Genomic DNA, 16,896 nt, shown 5'->3' with positions numbered 1-16,896 from the left:
TAGCAGTTGCAATTATGTACTCCTATTTCCTGGTCACTCAGTGTATTTTGTTTTCGATAACATTCTTCCATTCACTACTGTCACTACTGACTGATGGTAATTTAGATGCCCATGGTTGTACCAACAGTGCAATCACTGTTGTCCAAAGTAGTGCTGTATTTATTCAAAAATTGAATTCCATTATTTCATGTTCAGTATTTGAACCTTTCATTACCAAAAGAAGCCAAACGAGTCTATCAATAAACTTAATAAAACAAATACAATAAAATCAAATATGAAACAATATTAAAAATTGTCCATAAATAAAAATGCTGTTAATAACTGATAAAAAGGATTAAAAATAACTATTCGGTTAATAAGCATAATACAAAATTCACACTTTCTCTGCAGTAGAAACATTTCAATAAGCAAGAAAATAATAAAATGCATGACACATACTTGAGTCAACAGTGCAATATGCCAATAATATTAGGGTCACTGTTAAAGCAAACACTACCATCCCAGAATGAATAGGAACCCAAAGGGGACTGTTGTGAAACACTTAACCAGTGTCTGAAAAGGCCCCAAAGTCAAATTTTTAGGCCTTCTGAATACTCAGAGACTCTACCAGGTCCAAGATGACCAAACTCTCAGAACTGAATATGCCTCTCTGTCATTTGGAAGTCTAAATGGAGCTCTTGTGAAAGGCTAGATGGCAACTTGTCAGGGATTCTGTAGCAGGGATTCCTACATTCCTGGGGGCTGGACTAGATGATCCTTGGGGTCCCTTCCAACTCTGAAATTCTGTGATGGCATCATTCTGTAACAGTACAAGAAGCTGAGAGCAAGTATGCCTCTTAAAGAAAATTCTTCTCCATAGGTTATAACAGAACCTTGGGAGGCTTTATCGTTTTGTGATTTTATTCAATCCCCCCTATTAATGTGCCTTTTGTTATGCTAATTTGGGGCCCTGGCTAGATGTTGTGCTCCTACCTCCAGGCTCAAGTTTAGAGTTCTTACTTAGCTGATGTGACATCCTGCTTAGCAACATTTAAAACATGTATAAATAAAACATGTATAAAACATGTGTAAAGGCAGACCAACACTTGGCAGTGACTAGACTGGCCAGAGAACTATGCTATGGCAGGGCACAGGGTACAGGAGTGAGTTTCCTTCCTCTCTGAAATGCTTGTTCCCTTTTCTCACCTGTCAGGGTCCCACCACTGATCTGTTCATAAGCAATTGACATGAAAGGATTAGCTCTGCAAGCATGGCGGGAAATGAAACCATAAGGAAACATATGGGCTGCATTACCCATTCCTTCCTTTCCTCTTCTCCCCACTAGACTGAAAGCTACGAAATACCAAGTGCAAGCAGACTGCTGAGATGGGGAGAGCATAACAATTAAAACTATTGTCCTACTATATCTTAACTCTGTCTTCCATTACAGATTTTGATTTCCCTGAATCACTTATATAAGGGAAGAGGGAGGAGGCTGTTGCAGAAACTGATCAGATATGTGCATGGTAGTAATAGGGGTTGATTTTGAAAAGAATGAACTGTGGTTTAGTGAAATAATGTATTATACATCTTCTTTCCTGTCTATCTGGCCACAAAATGAGATTTTCCCTTCAATTTTACAGTGTCAAAGAAACACGGCAAGCTTATTACTTTCCTGCGCACATTCATGAAGTCTCGGCCAACAAAACAGAAACTGAAGCAACGTGGGATCTTAAAAGAGAGGGTATTTGGCTGCGACCTTGGAGAACATCTTCTCAACTCTGGTCATGATGGTAAGTAAGGAAAATGTTATGCTTTGGCTCAAGAGTGTCCAACAATGCAAATTCTAAAAGAACAATTTGGATCTGACCAGCATTACTTTTCTTTGAGCCATTACAATGCTTCACCTACAGCATCTACCTCTTCATTCTTCTTAAGAAAGTGCAGTCCAAGATTTCTATGCAGTTAAGACATAATATTAGTCCTGCCCTGGCACCCAGCACTTCTGTAATATCACAGTTTGATGTGTTACATAGAGTATATGAGAGTGAATTTATTATTTTGACATCAGTCAGAGATTATTCACAGAAGCAGGTTGTCCTCATGATGATGATTTAAGAAAGAATCAGGCCAATCATTTTCCCCAGGAGTTAAGGGCATCTGAACGGTAGCCAAGGATAAAATGTCGCCTCCCTGATGCATTGTTATTGCTGTTTTAATTTTTCAAGAAAAATATTTGGAATAAATAATAATCTGGGCAACTGAATGACATCACACATCAAAGTCCATCTTGTTATATCTTCCAACTTTTGCTTAAGAGGTGATGGCAAATGGGCAAAAATCTGAGTTTGTTGTAGCTGTACTTTGACATTTGAATGGATAAGAAGACTTCTAGCCACAGACAGCTAGAATTAAAGGCTCAACAGGGACCAAAAGGTTATCTGATCCAAACTGCTGTACTGTGGCAGAATCCTTCCTTCCTGGAGTAGAGTTTGGGAAGAAGCATGTGAAGTTCTTCACTCAGCAACTTGCCTTGGGATAACTGTTGATTATCCCAGGCGGGTAAACACATAATTCATTGCACCTCTCTTATAAATCCAGGAGCATATTGAAGTACTATAGTCTGTAATGAAATTGATAGGTCTCAGTTCTGCCTGAGACTGGACAATCTGTTAATAATCCACATTTGGTCTGTTAACAGTCCAAACATTTTCAAAACATTTGAGTGTGTACTGCTGTAATTATACTGACTTCAGCCTGCAGAGAAAGGTTCAGGAGAAGAAGCATTGTTTATTGCTGCTTCTTGGGTGTTTTCTGTAGTGTCTTGATGGTGCTTCTGTTCTTTATGGCTTCTTCCTTTCAGAAGCTAAGCACTTCAGTGTAAAATCACCCAGTTAAAGATTACACCATCCATTGAAACATGTGCTTTGCCTCAGTCCTGAGTATTAATAATATTTGTGTCAATACTTATACAATTAGCATGTTACATTGCTGCTTGGTGATCTCATACCCCTGGGAGCTTTGTAGTGTATTTGCAGTTCCTTGGGCTTTTCTTGTAACTCATTACCTGCTTGCATTTCAGTTTGTGTTTCAAGTGCTTAATTGGATGAAGACCTACACCATGACAGGCACTAAAATTTGCCAAGATATTTTTTGCTGAACCTTAAATGGCAGGGCACAGTTTGTAGCCTTGCATAAATTTTGCACTTTTGTTTTTTCCCTTGACACTGTTTCAGAATCCAGGACATGAGTCATATGTTTCCCAAAGTTTCTATTGGAAAGATGATAGTTCACATGTATAAAATTGATTTGGGTGGGCATGGGTACAATGTTGTAATGTCAGCATTGATTATATAACCCCAGGAAACCCAAGCAACTCTAGGAGAAAGCATGCACAGAGCGGCAATGTTCTAGGATTGGTAGTGAGACTGGATGATCCTAGGAGCAAATGAAATGCAGCATGACAAATGTGCTTGTCTGAAAGCGCCCTTGTGAATTATTACTTGAATTTTGGAGCTTCATTTGTAGAGGAAGAAAATGAGTCAATTCAGAACTCTGCAAAAGTGAGAGGGAACTGGATTTTAGGACACCATGGGCAGAATTTCAGGCCAGGCTATTGCTTATTCTGAGAGAGCTCCTGTATATTACTCTCATATACCCTGTTCGTAACAGTTATTTTCACTTTAATGGATTATTGAAGACTTGAATACTGTAGTAAGAAGGATTGCTGAGATTATCTTCTAAACTGCACCATGTTGGCTTGGTAGCTGCCTCTTTGTCATTCTGTGAAATGCCATGTAAATGGAGATTTGGCTGCCCAAACTATTTAGGTAGCTATAGCCAAACAGACGCAGCTCCACTTTTCCTTTCTACCCACTCTGCACGTAGCAAATAATTGTGGAGTTAAAAGTGCCACCTAGATCAAGATAGGTAGTCAATGGATTGGATTCAAAAGCTGTCCAGATTGCCCAAAACATCACCATCACAGAGCAAACAGCTTAAAGTAACTGAGGCAACATGTTGGGATGTGGCTGTTTGGGGAGGCAGGCCGCTCTGGGAGTGGTCGTGTCAAAAGTGCAGCATCTTCATATAAGTGCAGGATCATTGCACTATAGCACAACATGCCACTGGCTGGGAAACTCAGGCTGTAACATATCAAATGTGGGTGGAATCTACAAGGCTGCCATGAAATGCCTGTGGCACAGTCTTCATGTGATTTTGTCTCAGGCTGGAAATTATGTAGGGAGAACAAGAACTTCAGTAGACTTGGGTTATTAAATACCAGCTTTGCTTTCCATCCTAACAACTTGGTGATTAAGCTGGGCATTAGTTGTTTCCTTGAATCATATTGATCAATATTTATTTGAAATAGTTGCAGTATTTTGGTTTCTTTAGCTTTGAACATCATTTCCCTACCCTGTGCTGAATAAACACTTGGAAACAAACCAAGACTCCTTGAGGAGTAGCGGTTCGTCATTCAGCTGGGGTTACCAATTTGTTCTGCTTTGCTGCCACCTGCTATGCTTGGTGGTTTTATAGTGTGCAACCTCTGTCAGCATATTGTAGCCCCTGACTAGGTTGGGGTCTCTTTACTTTCCCCTTGTTGGTAGCTGGTGTTGGCAGCAGCTCACCTCAGAATTACTTCTTCCATTGGCCTAGTTAAACAGCGCTTTGCCCAAAAGAAACTGGTGAGAATTTTTTAGCATCACCTACAAATGGAAAGCAGCTTCATTGTTTACTGCTTTGTGTTGTGATAATAATTCTGTATTGCATCATCTCTGTGCATGTTCATTGGCTCCCATTGGGAATTATATGTGATGCTTTCTTTTCTATTCTGAAATGAATAGGAATTGTTGATATATGTTTTTAGTAAGCACAGAGGACAAAAGGCTTGACAGGAGACTCTTGTTCTTTAATTTACTTTAAACATTTACCTGCTTATGCCCCTTTCCCCCTATTTATGTAAAACAACTGCAAAAACAGCTTCACAGCATATGGAAAAGTGTGTTGTTAATGACCCAGAAGAAAACTATTAATTGGGTAATTCTTTATTCTGTGAAAGGAAGGCATTATGCGGTTCAAAGCCCATATGCATGCAGTTGTGATAAAGTAAATTTAAGCAATGTATTAGGAAGATTTAAGCAATGTTAAAGGCTTGTCTTCAAAAGATATACAGTCTGTATTTACAAAGCATTCCAGTCTTTGAATGGATTTTACTTATACTAATATTATTTCTGTTATAATTTAGAAGCCTTAAATATACATGGCATAGTGGTAATTCACTGAGTCATTTTGGATTTTACAAACTCATTTCAGCTTTTTCTCTTACAAGATATAATGGCATGGAATCCATAATGTTGCTCTTGCCAGTGATTGCTATAGTTACCTACACCATTCTTCTTTTAAAACAGTGTGCATTTTAATTCTAAAGGGGGTGGGGCAATCTCTATTAAGCAATAAACCTCTTAGATTTTGTTCTGGTAGAAACTGAAGCAGCAGCATGGAGTAAGATCTAGAGCAGGTTAAAGATGATCTAAAACCATTTGAAATCATTTGAATGGTAATGTGCCCATTTTTAAGTGTCCTAGATTTTGGTAAACTGAAGCCACCGTTCTCATGGTGTTAATAACTATGCAGGGCAACTGCCCTAAAACTGCTTTTCTTACCTAAAAAATCCTTACCTAATTTACTATGAAATTAATCTGACAGATTTCAGTCCAGCTCTAGTTGTTGTATATTTACTTGTACCTTGAGTTTTAATTCTTTTTGGGTCTTTCCTGAGCCTGAATACAGGACCCAGCATTCCAAACTTTTTTTAAAAAAAAAAATACAGCGAGGAGCTATGATGTCCAAATTATTAAATTTTGTCCTAAAGTATATGTTCATTATAGCATTGGGTTTTCTTGAGATGCTACTGCTTTGGGAATGCTTTTTACTACTGCTTACTGTGAATGCGGGACACAGGTGACACTGTGGGTTAAACCACAGAGCCTAGGACTTGCCGATCAGAAGGTCGGCGGTTCGAATCCCCACGACGGGGTGAGCTCCCGTTGCTCGGTCCCAGCTCCTGCCAACCTAGCAGTTCGAAAGCACGTCAAAGTTTAAGTAGATAAATAGGTACCACTCTGGCGAGAAGGTAAACAGCGTTTCCGTGTGCTGCTCTGGTTCGCCAGAAGTGGCTTAGTCATGCTGGCCACATGACCCGGAAGCTGTACGCTGGCTCCCTCAGCCAATAAAGCAAGATGAGCGCCGCAACCCCAGAGTCGGCCACGACTGGACCTAATGGTCAGGGGTCCTTTTACCTTTACTGTGAAGTTCATTACAGCAAATGAATACGAATCAATACTCATAAGACAACAGCATAGATAGTGTCTTCTACACTAGGATGGCAGGATGTTCATGAAACACCAGCTGGAGGTGACATTTTGGAACAGCATAGAATTTAAACATAACATTCCCTGAAGATGACATAGGCAGTTTTATTCACATAAACACTTTTAATATCAAGCTTCTGAAATTAAAGTCTGATTAAGTCTGGGAACTAACAGAAAGAATAGGATGATATTTCATTGTAAACATAAAAAAATGCAATACTTGAGTGATAAAATAGAAGCGGCTGTGATATTCATCAGCTTTGTGTGAAAATACAGGTTAAGTACAGAGCACAGTCCAAATAAAGTTGACTATTTTAAGTCCTTTTACTCAAGAGCAGCGTTTCTGGCTATCCACACTTCTGCCTTTTTCTTTTTCTTTTTTTACATGGACTTAGATACAAAATGTATTACTACACTTTGCTTTACAGTGATTTATCCAGTTTTCTAGTGATGATTTAACTTTATGCCGGTGCATGGAATTCAGCTGAGTGGCAGCATTTCAGTATGGCATGGTCCATTAACTGGCCAAATGGCCCTGGCTTGGACATTGTGAAAATGACACTGTTTCAACAGAACTTGGTGGGCAGCCTTGGTCTCCCAGGCTGAACAAATAATTCTTATTCCAGCAATAGACTGAGAACCCCTGGACTCTTAAAATGCAAGAGGCATATCAGTCTCAAAAACAGAGGAGGGAATCTGATCTGAGTAAACTGAAATATTCAGTGTGAGCAGCTAGTTTGCTATTTGGAACATGTTCCTAGGCAGCAGCTGTGCAGTTCAATTTATTTATTTATTTCATAAAATTTGTGAACTGATTGTGAAAAACCTAAAATAAAAAAACCTCAAAGCCATTTACAAAAAGATAAAACAAGAAAAAAAATACAAGAAATACTTTAAAACACACAAAAAGAAAAGATAAAATACTAAAACAGAATAAAATTCACACCAGCTTTCTAAGCATCTGGATAGGCTTGTCTAAACAAGAATGTTTTCAGCAAGTGCCAAAAAGAATATAGGGAAGGCTCATGCTTGATATCAGTAGGCAGGGAGTTCCAAAGTGTAGTTGCTGCTACATTAAACAATGGATTTCTTACAAATGTGGAATGGGTATTATGTGGCACCTGTAGTAGTGTCAGCTCCACTGATCAGAGCAGTGAAGTGGGCACATGCAGGGTAAGGCGATCATGTAGGTAAACTGGTTCTAAGTTGTTAAAGGCTTTATAAACTAATAGTAACACCTTGAACTTGTTGCAGTAGCAGTCAGTGCAGCTGTCCGAGCACAGGTGTGATATGCTGACAAGGCCTCACTCCTTTCAACAATGATGCTGCAGCATTCTGCACTAACTGCAGCTTCTGGATCAAGCACAAGGGAAGCCCCACAAACAGTGATTGCAGTATCTAATAGAATCTTATTATCCCCTTGGGTTGACCTTCAGGAAGTAGACATGGCCGTGGGTTAACTGGGTTGTTCTCATCTCCATTGGAAGCTCAGTGTATTGGGCCAAACCTAGTGGAGCTGTAGCTGGGTTGTGGCAATCCCTTTCACTTGTGCTTGCAAAGCAGTGGAGCTGTCGGGTGAAGTAAAAAGTGACCTGTCACCACAATTTTCAGCTTTTTCAGACCAGGGAACAACTGAACTGAATGTTTTATTGGAAAGTGCCAAGCCACATGGCCCACTTACGATTGTTCATTGCCTTCCTGGTGTTTCCTCCTTTGGCTAGAGCTTGGAGGGTGCCACACAGTCCTTATCCACACCTGACGCTATTTACATCCAGGGCCCAGGGCCCATTTCACGCTCAAGTTCCACAATGTGGTGAAATGAAGCAAAATCTCTGAAACCTCCAGGGATATTTTTGACGCTTAGACATTACATTCCTCTTGCAGCTTAATGGAGAGGACTGTTGTCTCCTTAATTCTTCTTTATTCCTTAATTTCCACTTCTATTTCTAGAAATAGGAACAGTCATTTTGGCATCAGAAAGAAAACACAAACGGATTGCTTTATCTCTCTGCAGGAGATGTTTGTGGTGCTCAGCATCCCACAGGCTCACCATGTTTAAATTTATCAAGGTTTCTGCAGACAGGGATGTATCTGGGAAACACTGATGGCATGTTGCCTAGAAACCGAAGAACTGAAAATAGTAATCCAGGCCTCTGGCTTGATTTGAGCTCTGTTAATTGCGCTTCCATGTATTTCTGTGTATGTAACAAAAATGCTTATGCTTTGTAATCAGTCAGAAGACTACAGATGTCATTCTGTCAGCATCAGGCTATCAGCATAGTGATCTAATTTAGACTTTCTGTTACCTGGGTATCATGATAAGACCAGGATAAGATCATGAAATGACATGACATCTGGCAGCTCTCCCCCATTTATTGGAATGTAAAAGGAAACACAAAACAACAGATTAAAAGTGATCATGCTTTTGCCCTTCCTTTGTCTTACATCTTTGCCATCTTAATCTGCTGGAAGGCTTCCATGTTCTCTACATGCCATTTAAAATCAAGGATATTGTATTGTGTTTTTGAGTTCTGAAAGTCACCTTAAGGGTTGTGCTGCAGAGGAATAAGCCCTATTAATAAGCAAATAGACTAAAATGGGGTCTTTTGGAAAGTTTGGTTGGACTAGATGACCCCGTGGTCCCTTCCATCTCCACAATTGTATGATTGCAATCAAGAGCATGAATTTTTGGGGGAGCGTTCAATTAAATTGTTGCACCAGAGGAAGCCAGCACAATATTTTCCATTATTGCAATAGGACCTCCCCCCCCCCCCCCCCGCATTCCCCAACTCTGTACCAGAGGGTTGGCAGAACCCCCAGAACAGCAAGCGGGAGAGGGAGTGGAAAGGGGAGATTAGTAAACCAGGAAGCAGAAATTGTTGCACTTATGGAACAATCTCTTAGCGCTTCATTGAATACAACCCTCAATCTCATACTTTGTTGGTTTGGACACATGGCCCATTTGGAAGTTTCATGTAGACAAAAAACACTTCCCTATACAGTCGTATCTTGGTTGTCGAACGCCCTGGAACTTGGACGTTCTGGCTCCCGAACACTGCAAACCCAGAAGTGATTGTTTCAGTTTGCGAACGTTCTTTTGGAACCCGAATGTCTGACGGGGCTTCCACAGCTTCTGATTGGCTGCAGGAGCTTCCTCAGCTAATCAGAAGCCACAGTTTGGTTTCTGAACATTTTGGAAGTCAAATGGATTTCTGGAATGGATTCCATTTGACTTCCAAGGTACGATTGTAGTTAACTGAACAAGGAAGCCTCTTGCGAAGGTTGCCTCATCCTTTGGTACAAAGCAAAGGATGTATGATAGATGTCTCACTTGGGAGCTCACTGGGTCAGACAAACTTAGATGGAGAGATCAGTCAGTGCCAAAGGGCATTACAGTGGTACCTCAGGTTACAAACGCTTCGGGTTACAAACACTTCAGGTTACAAACTCCGCTAATCCAGAAGTAGTACCTCGGGTTGCGAACTTTGCCCCAGGATGAGAACGGAAATTGTGTGCTGGCGGCGTGTCAGCATGCGGAAGACCCCATTAGTGAAAGCACACCTCAGGTTAAGAATGGTTTCAGGTTAAGAACGGACCTCCGGAATGAATTAAGTTTGTAACCCAAGGTACCACTGTACTTGGTTTTAAAGACCAACATGTGAAGCATAGACTACGACCCTTTACACATACACTATTATATAAGTTTGTAATATGTGCAGTTACATTTCAGTCCAGGATTGGACTTTAATTACTTGTGAGAATCCATAGACTCAAACTGATCATGCCTGATCATCCTTCTTAGAGATGGGCAGGGTGGGGAGAGAACCCAAATAGAAAACAAGAAAAGTAGGGAGACTTAAATGAACAAAAGCCTACTTAGTCATAAGCATCAGTCAAGCATATTTGTGGATATCTTAATTTTTGTTAGGGAGCCCAGTACAACCCAGTTAAAACATGATTGGGATAAACCTGTTTTGAAGAATTTTGGAGTTGGCCATTTCTGGCACAGCTGAATGTTGACAAGGTCCATTGTGACAATTAAACTAAAGAATTAGCTGTCAACTAGTGGTACCTGGAGGGCAAATGAGGCTGTTGTATCCATTGTCAGTTCAATGTTAATTCCAATTCTTGCATGGCGAATGAGCCAGTGAATTGAACATATTGCAGTGACTGCACCCCATCACCCTGTCCCCTTTCTGTTTTCTGCTTTGGCTTGATGTTAAATGTCACAGTAGGGTGCTCCTGAAATTTAATTATGACAAATACAGCACTACCACGCTGTTTGTTTATAAGGCTAGGAAACCCTGGGGGGCAAGAGGCCTGGATGCCTGCTGAGGTCGTTCTCTGTTACAAGGTGCTTCAATTAGGCAGCACAGGCAGGTGTTCTTGGCAGTGCCAGGGACCAGAGGGGAACTTGTGCTATGCGTGGCTTCATTTTTTTTGTACAGTGCCTCAGCCTCCTGTTAAAGGAGAATTATAGGAGCTAAACAGAAAAGGGAAAGTGTTGATTATTCTTTGTATTTGTGTTCAGTCCTTTAAATTCAGCTCCTAATATGTTGGTCAATCTTATAACTCCAAACTGTTTCCTATCCTATCCTATCTCTATTTTATGTCAGACCTTACTACGGTCTATTACTTGGGTTATAGTGTGAATCCAGCAGGAATTGAAGATATGAGGATCTTAAATTCAAAGTGTTGGAGACAAGGACTGGATTTAGAAATTAGAAAGGAGTTGTTATAGTTTAGAAGTATGATGAAAAGCAAGGTTTATACTGTAAAACTAAAAATAACTTTGGTAGTTTTTCCCGTGATATCCCTTAATAATAAGCAAACTTCCCTGGGAATGGCATGGGGGGGGGGAGTTGAGTGTCTGTGGAGTGGTCATTTTTTAACCAAAACAACGCATGCTTAAAAGATGCTGATGTTTTGACTGATTTCATCCTACATGGAGGATAGGGATATAGAGCAGGAAACAGATTGTGTAGAATAGCCAGCAGGGTTAGTATATTGGATGGAATGTTAATGTGTGTCTAATAGTACCTGTCTTGCAATTGATCCTAATCTGTGTTCTAGTTTTTCAGTTACAGATTAACTGTACATACTGTTTTGCAATTTGTAGATGTGATTTACCTTGTTTTTTCCATTCTGTTGCAGACATACAAGTCTATAAAGTTAAAGTTAAACGAAATTTAAGGTGGAATTTGCTGTTAGCGTTTATTAGTCAGCAGTAGGGTAGACTTTTATGATAGAGCTCCCCGCCTTTGAACCAAAAACGTTTGGCCCAATCTGGTCAATGCCATTGAAAAATTGTGATTTGAAGGCTCAATCCAGTTAAAAATGGCAGATCAGGAAACAGAGCAGGGTAGCTTGGGGTTGGTGCCAAGGGTACAAACATTTTGGCTGACCTTTGTGGTCATCATGAAACTGCCGCCCTTCCAAAGGGTGAGGTGTAGTTCCTGACCTCACACTGTGCCTCCCAAATGCACTGAAAGGATACAACATGGCAGGTGTGGTGGGCATCATTGTGGTGGCCTGAGTGGCAGAAAATTCTCTAAAGGTGCACATCTCTTGCATGTACTTGCAAGTTCCTGCCATCAAGCAACATCACCTGTGCAGGATATTGGGCTTCCTGACACAATTGTGTCCCAGGCACAAGAAACTTCCAACACTGAACGTAGAACAGATAACCCAAGCAAATGAACCCAGCCATAGAGTCAATATGTCAAATGTCATGTGTACTGCACACATATGCAGCATTTAAAAATATATTTGCTCATTTAACAAATGGGAATCTCTGAACCTGAATCTAATCCAAAGGGCTGTTACTAAATCCACCATATTGGACCCCAAACAAATGGAAGGCAGATACCTCAAAGCAAGCCAAATCATAGACTTGCAATTCAAGTTAAACACATGCATCTAGCCAGCACTGCTGCCACAAGCAGCCCACCAGTCACAACTGCCCCAAGTTACAAAACTTCAGGATTTGGAGGGAGCGGGTAGCCCAGTTGGTGCTGTGGTAGCTTAGCTGAGCCTATCCTACTGCTGCCTTCAGTGCTGGAGGCATGAGAAAGCATACAGCTGAAGCTGGCTGTTTTGGTGACAGCTGCTTTAGACTTTGTGCAAACAGGAACAACATGTATTTCATTATCTGAAGCCACACATTGCAGTGATTTGGGTTTCAGTCTTGTCTTAACAGAAAACAGAAGCACGTGCTGAACTAGCTGTACTGAAAAGATATTTAAGAAATCTCTTACCTGTGTAGTTTCTCGAAGGGCTTCTTTCTATGTGTGTAGCCAGGAAGAATCTGAGAAGGTGATGCTAAGAGCATCTAATGGTCAACCAACACTGTTGCTTTTTGCTTTTAAGTCCCTCAGGTTCTCAAGAGTTGCACTGAATTCATTGAAAAGCATGGCATTGTGGATGGAATATACCGTCTATCTGGGATTGCATCGAATATCCAGAAACTACGGTATGAATTTTGTGTGTGTTGTGTTGTGTTGCTCTCAAACATGCTATCATCAGTTTTGGGGTTTGCTGCTGAATGCCGTTGAGAATTTTTCTGGTTTGTTCCTAAAACACTTAATTTTTGACGTATCGTGTATTTTTCCATGAATCCAAAAGTATCATTGGCTGGGACAGAAACCAGTTGTGTTGCTCTGAGGCCACAATCTATTATTTCAGAATACAGAATGACTGTGGGATAACAAGTAATTTGCAGTTTATTTATGGCTTTTGTGGATGCAGGCTTCAGAAACAGCAGTTGCCTCTTCTCTGATCCCAGTTGTCTGACTCACCATATTAGCTCCTGTGTGTCTAAACCTAGCTAATTTGAAACAGCAATTTCCAGACACGTTATGCAGCATGGAGCAAGCACTGCCATCTGCGGCCCTCTGTAGATGGCTTTTGTTTTGTTTTTTTATGGCTCTTTCATCAAGACAGGCCATTGCAGAAGAATTTTCCTCATGTGATTCTTGGCTCTGTGGCTTGCACAGAATCTGCATACAGTGATTTGGATCTGCAGGGCCGTGGGTGGCCCTGGATGGCCCATCATGTTCACAATTTTTCTTTCTAGGTCTTCAGACTGAAAGGAAATGCTATTTTCATTCTGACAGATGGGGAGCTCTACCTAGCCAGAAATCTGTTGCATATAATAATTGGAATTGCTTGAATTTTGGCTGCATGAACGTTGAGTATATATCATGAAATCAATTTCATGGAGTGTTCCAGATTACAGGCAGTTTGATTGTTGAGCACGCTTGGTGGTTTCATAGCCGACTAAAATGGCTCCCAAGAAGCTATTTCAACTAGCAAAAATGTGAACCTGTAGGACCACAGATTTTTGTGGCTTGAGGTTTGAGGCATTTGTTTCTTCCTGTAAACAAAGTCCTTTTCATCTTTTGAGTATATATTATCCTCTTTTCTCTCTATTTCCCTTTGTCTCCAGGCATGAGTTTGACTCTGAGCAAATCCCTGACTTGACAAAAGATGTATACATTCAGGATATACATTGTGTGGGCTCGCTCTGTAAGCTCTATTTCCGAGAACTCCCAAATCCTCTGCTCACCTATCAGCTCTATGAGAAATTTTCAGTAAGTGCAAGACGGGACTCCTATTTTTACTGCCTGGGCAGCATTAGTGTGAGTCACACTTCAAAAATATCTCCCCTTTTCATTGCGTTTAACAGTAGCTAAATTAAACTCTCATCTAAAGAACTGGCACGCTTCCTGTATATAATTGTTACATGAGTATTCATTCACAGTTCTTCCGGTGCAACTCATGACCTTATCTTGATGTGCCACCGGAAACAGGATCTGGGGGGAAAGCCTCAAGGATATCTAGAATTTCCAATGATACAGGCCAATTTCTTCCAACCAAGGGAAGCATGCTCAGTTGTCAGAGCAGTGCAGTGCACCAGATGAACTTCGATTGAAGAGACCAGGGTTCAAATCCCCTACCAAATGATGTAGCTCAGTGGGTGACCTTGGGCTAATCAGTCTCTGTTGCAGTACTGTTGTGAGGGTTAAAATAGGGAACAACTGCGCATACGCTTCCCTAACCAGTAGCAGTCAGGGTGGAATTCCAAAGCAATAAATAATATTGTTGCATTCTAATGTAGGATCAATACCTGTCTTGCAAAGCCATGCTTGCTACATTGGATACTGAAAGTGTCCGTTCATTCTCAGCCTCATTGAACTGTGACTTCCATGCTAATTGCCATACTAGCAGGACAGCATTCTGAAGCCACCCAGATAGGTGGCACCCTGCGGCAAATGCGTGGCATTGAGGTTTGTTGCTTTTGTTCCTTTCTAGGATGCTGTGTCTGCTGCTACAGATGAAGAACGATTAGTCAAAATCCATGATGTCATCCAGCAGTTACCCCCACCTCACTACAGGTTCGCATCATCAGCTCTTTCTCAATGCACATTCTTTTTTTATGTTCTCATACCCTGCTGGGTGCCTTTGATTGTGCAAGACTATGCCCCCTTTTCCATGCAGTTTTGGCAACACACCTCTGCCTCTCCCGGGACACAGAGACAGACCAAGACTATTCACGCTAATCTAAATTCACATTGTACTGTGTGTGGGGGCCTGAGTTGATGTCTTCCTTTCTAAAGTGCTTTGCACATTCAATGTGCAATTATATAATCATTCTTAAAAGGAAGGTTGACATTTTCTGTTCGCTTTCCAATTTATACCCCCTAAGATGGCTGGCATATTGAAGCAGCATTATTCTTGCATCTATCAAATTAAATGGTTGGGTGCATGCTGAAGGATTTGTATCTGCATAAAGTTGACTTCGACTTTAATTAGATCTGTAACAAGACAAACAACACATATTCTGCATAATTGTAGCTGACATTATGAAAAGCATGCTGTGGGAGGGGGCGAAGAATGGGGGCTGTAATAGCAGAACTGTCTCATTTTGTTAAGGAAAGGAGAGGTCATTAGATCTGCAAGGTATTTTAATGGAGGCAGGAAGGACGCCCTGTAGAAACAAGAAAATCCAGGGTGTGAAATGGAAAGAAATTGCAAGAAATGTAGGTATGCCAATCTTGCCTTTTAGGCAAGATTCTGCAAATTTGATTGCCAGTTAAGGTGAACTATATAAAATGCTAATGTAAGCATAAATATGCCTGACTATAGCTGGGACAGCAGATGTGCTCAGCTGCCAGCAGGGAACGAGGACAGCTCACTCAGTAGAGCTTCAGTGAAACCCACATTAAGGGCAGTAGGGAATGCTGGCAAAAATGAGTCAGGAAAGTGGTTGGGAAGCCTGCAAAACCTTTCAAGGCTTTCTCTGACGAGGCTTACAGCACTTGGCTGCTTTTAGCATCTGTGGGCATGCAGGAACTGTGGTGGTGGCGGCAGAGATACAGTAACTTGGAGAAGGCACCAGGCCATTTCTGTGTTCCATACGAGAAGCTGGTTCCTCCTTTGTTATACAATGTACACGTCTTAATGCGAACAGGAGAAGATTCAAGTTTTCCCTAGGGTGTCTGTGGTTTTCTTGGCAGGTTTTGGCATGCTGAAAGCCCCTTAGAATGAACTGAAGATAGTTGTTGCTGTGGCTCATTACGGGCCGCTGGCCTCCTTGCTCTGCTCCTAATAACCTCATAGACCAAGATAGCACAGAATTACCCTCCACCACCACTACACATAGCATTGTATTTTATAGGAAACCTATAATCAGTAACATGCCTAAGTTCCCCCCTTGCAGGGCCAGGTTTTGGCCTCCGTTAACTTAATTAATTTGACAGGTCAGGTGTGAGCCTTCAGTATATGTGCTGTATATGTGGTGTACTCGTTTTATTCTGAAGTCGGATCATCAAGACACCCTGTGGCTGTGTGTGGTTGTATCCCTGGACCCTCTACCACATTATTCTTCAACAGACTATAGACCTTCAAATTCCCAGTTAAACATTTCTGTTAATTATGATCCAAGCACAGAAGAAGAACCTGGTTGTCAGTATTCCTTTCTCAACACTTTAGCTGGATGAATATTGCGAACGCTCCCTCTAGTGGCCACCAGAGAATGATGACGCTTCAGTAAAATTTCCCTGAAGCCTGGTCGATGGGATAAATTAACAACCTTTCTGCCACAATGCAGTGAGGTGCGGAGCAGATGAGCATGGCTTTGGGGAAATGGTCTCACCAGCCATACTGGGACCTCTGGCAGGCCTAATAAGGCTTGTGGGTCAATGGACTTTTCAGAATATTGGGCCTTGTTCAGGACACATTTTTATAGCACTTCAGTTTGCTGCTAAACAAATCCATATCAATGCCATTCTTTTTTTCTGTTTTGCAAAGTGTAGGACAATATACAGTGGTACCTCAGGTTAAGTACTTAATTCGTTCCGGAGGTCCGTTCTTAACCTGAAACTGTTCTTAACCTGAAGCACCACTTTAGCTAATGGGGCCTCCTGCTGCCGCCGCTCCGCCAAAACACAATTTCTGTTCTCATCCTGAAGCAAAGTTCTTAACCTAAGGTACTATTTCTGGGTTAGCGGAGTCTGTAACCTGAAGCGTATGTAACCCGAGG

The 16,896-nt window shown here is 41.2% G+C and overlaps 1 protein-coding gene across 7 annotated transcripts in view; it reads left to right on the top strand.

The window, feature by feature from the left end:
- Positions 1-16,896, top strand: part of ARHGAP32 (Rho GTPase activating protein 32) — a 201,342-nt gene that overhangs the window by 171,692 nt on the left and 12,754 nt on the right. For all 7 annotated transcript variants that reach the window (XM_053367597.1, XM_053367595.1, XM_053367600.1 and 4 more), the window contains 4 exons: positions 1,623-1,772; positions 12,723-12,825; positions 13,801-13,945; positions 14,667-14,749. In XM_053367597.1, the coding sequence (XP_053223572.1) occupies positions 1,623-1,772; positions 12,723-12,825; positions 13,801-13,945; positions 14,667-14,749 (481 nt within the window). The remainder of the gene's footprint in view (positions 1-1,622; positions 1,773-12,722; positions 12,826-13,800; positions 13,946-14,666; positions 14,750-16,896) is intronic.

This window comes from Podarcis raffonei, chromosome 15 (assembly GCF_027172205.1).
Source record: "Podarcis raffonei isolate rPodRaf1 chromosome 15, rPodRaf1.pri, whole genome shotgun sequence".
In the NCBI taxonomy this organism is placed as follows: domain Eukaryota; kingdom Metazoa; phylum Chordata; class Lepidosauria; order Squamata; family Lacertidae; genus Podarcis; species Podarcis raffonei.
Note: the sequence above shows the minus strand (reverse complement) of the source record. Positions and strands in the feature narration are given on the sequence as shown.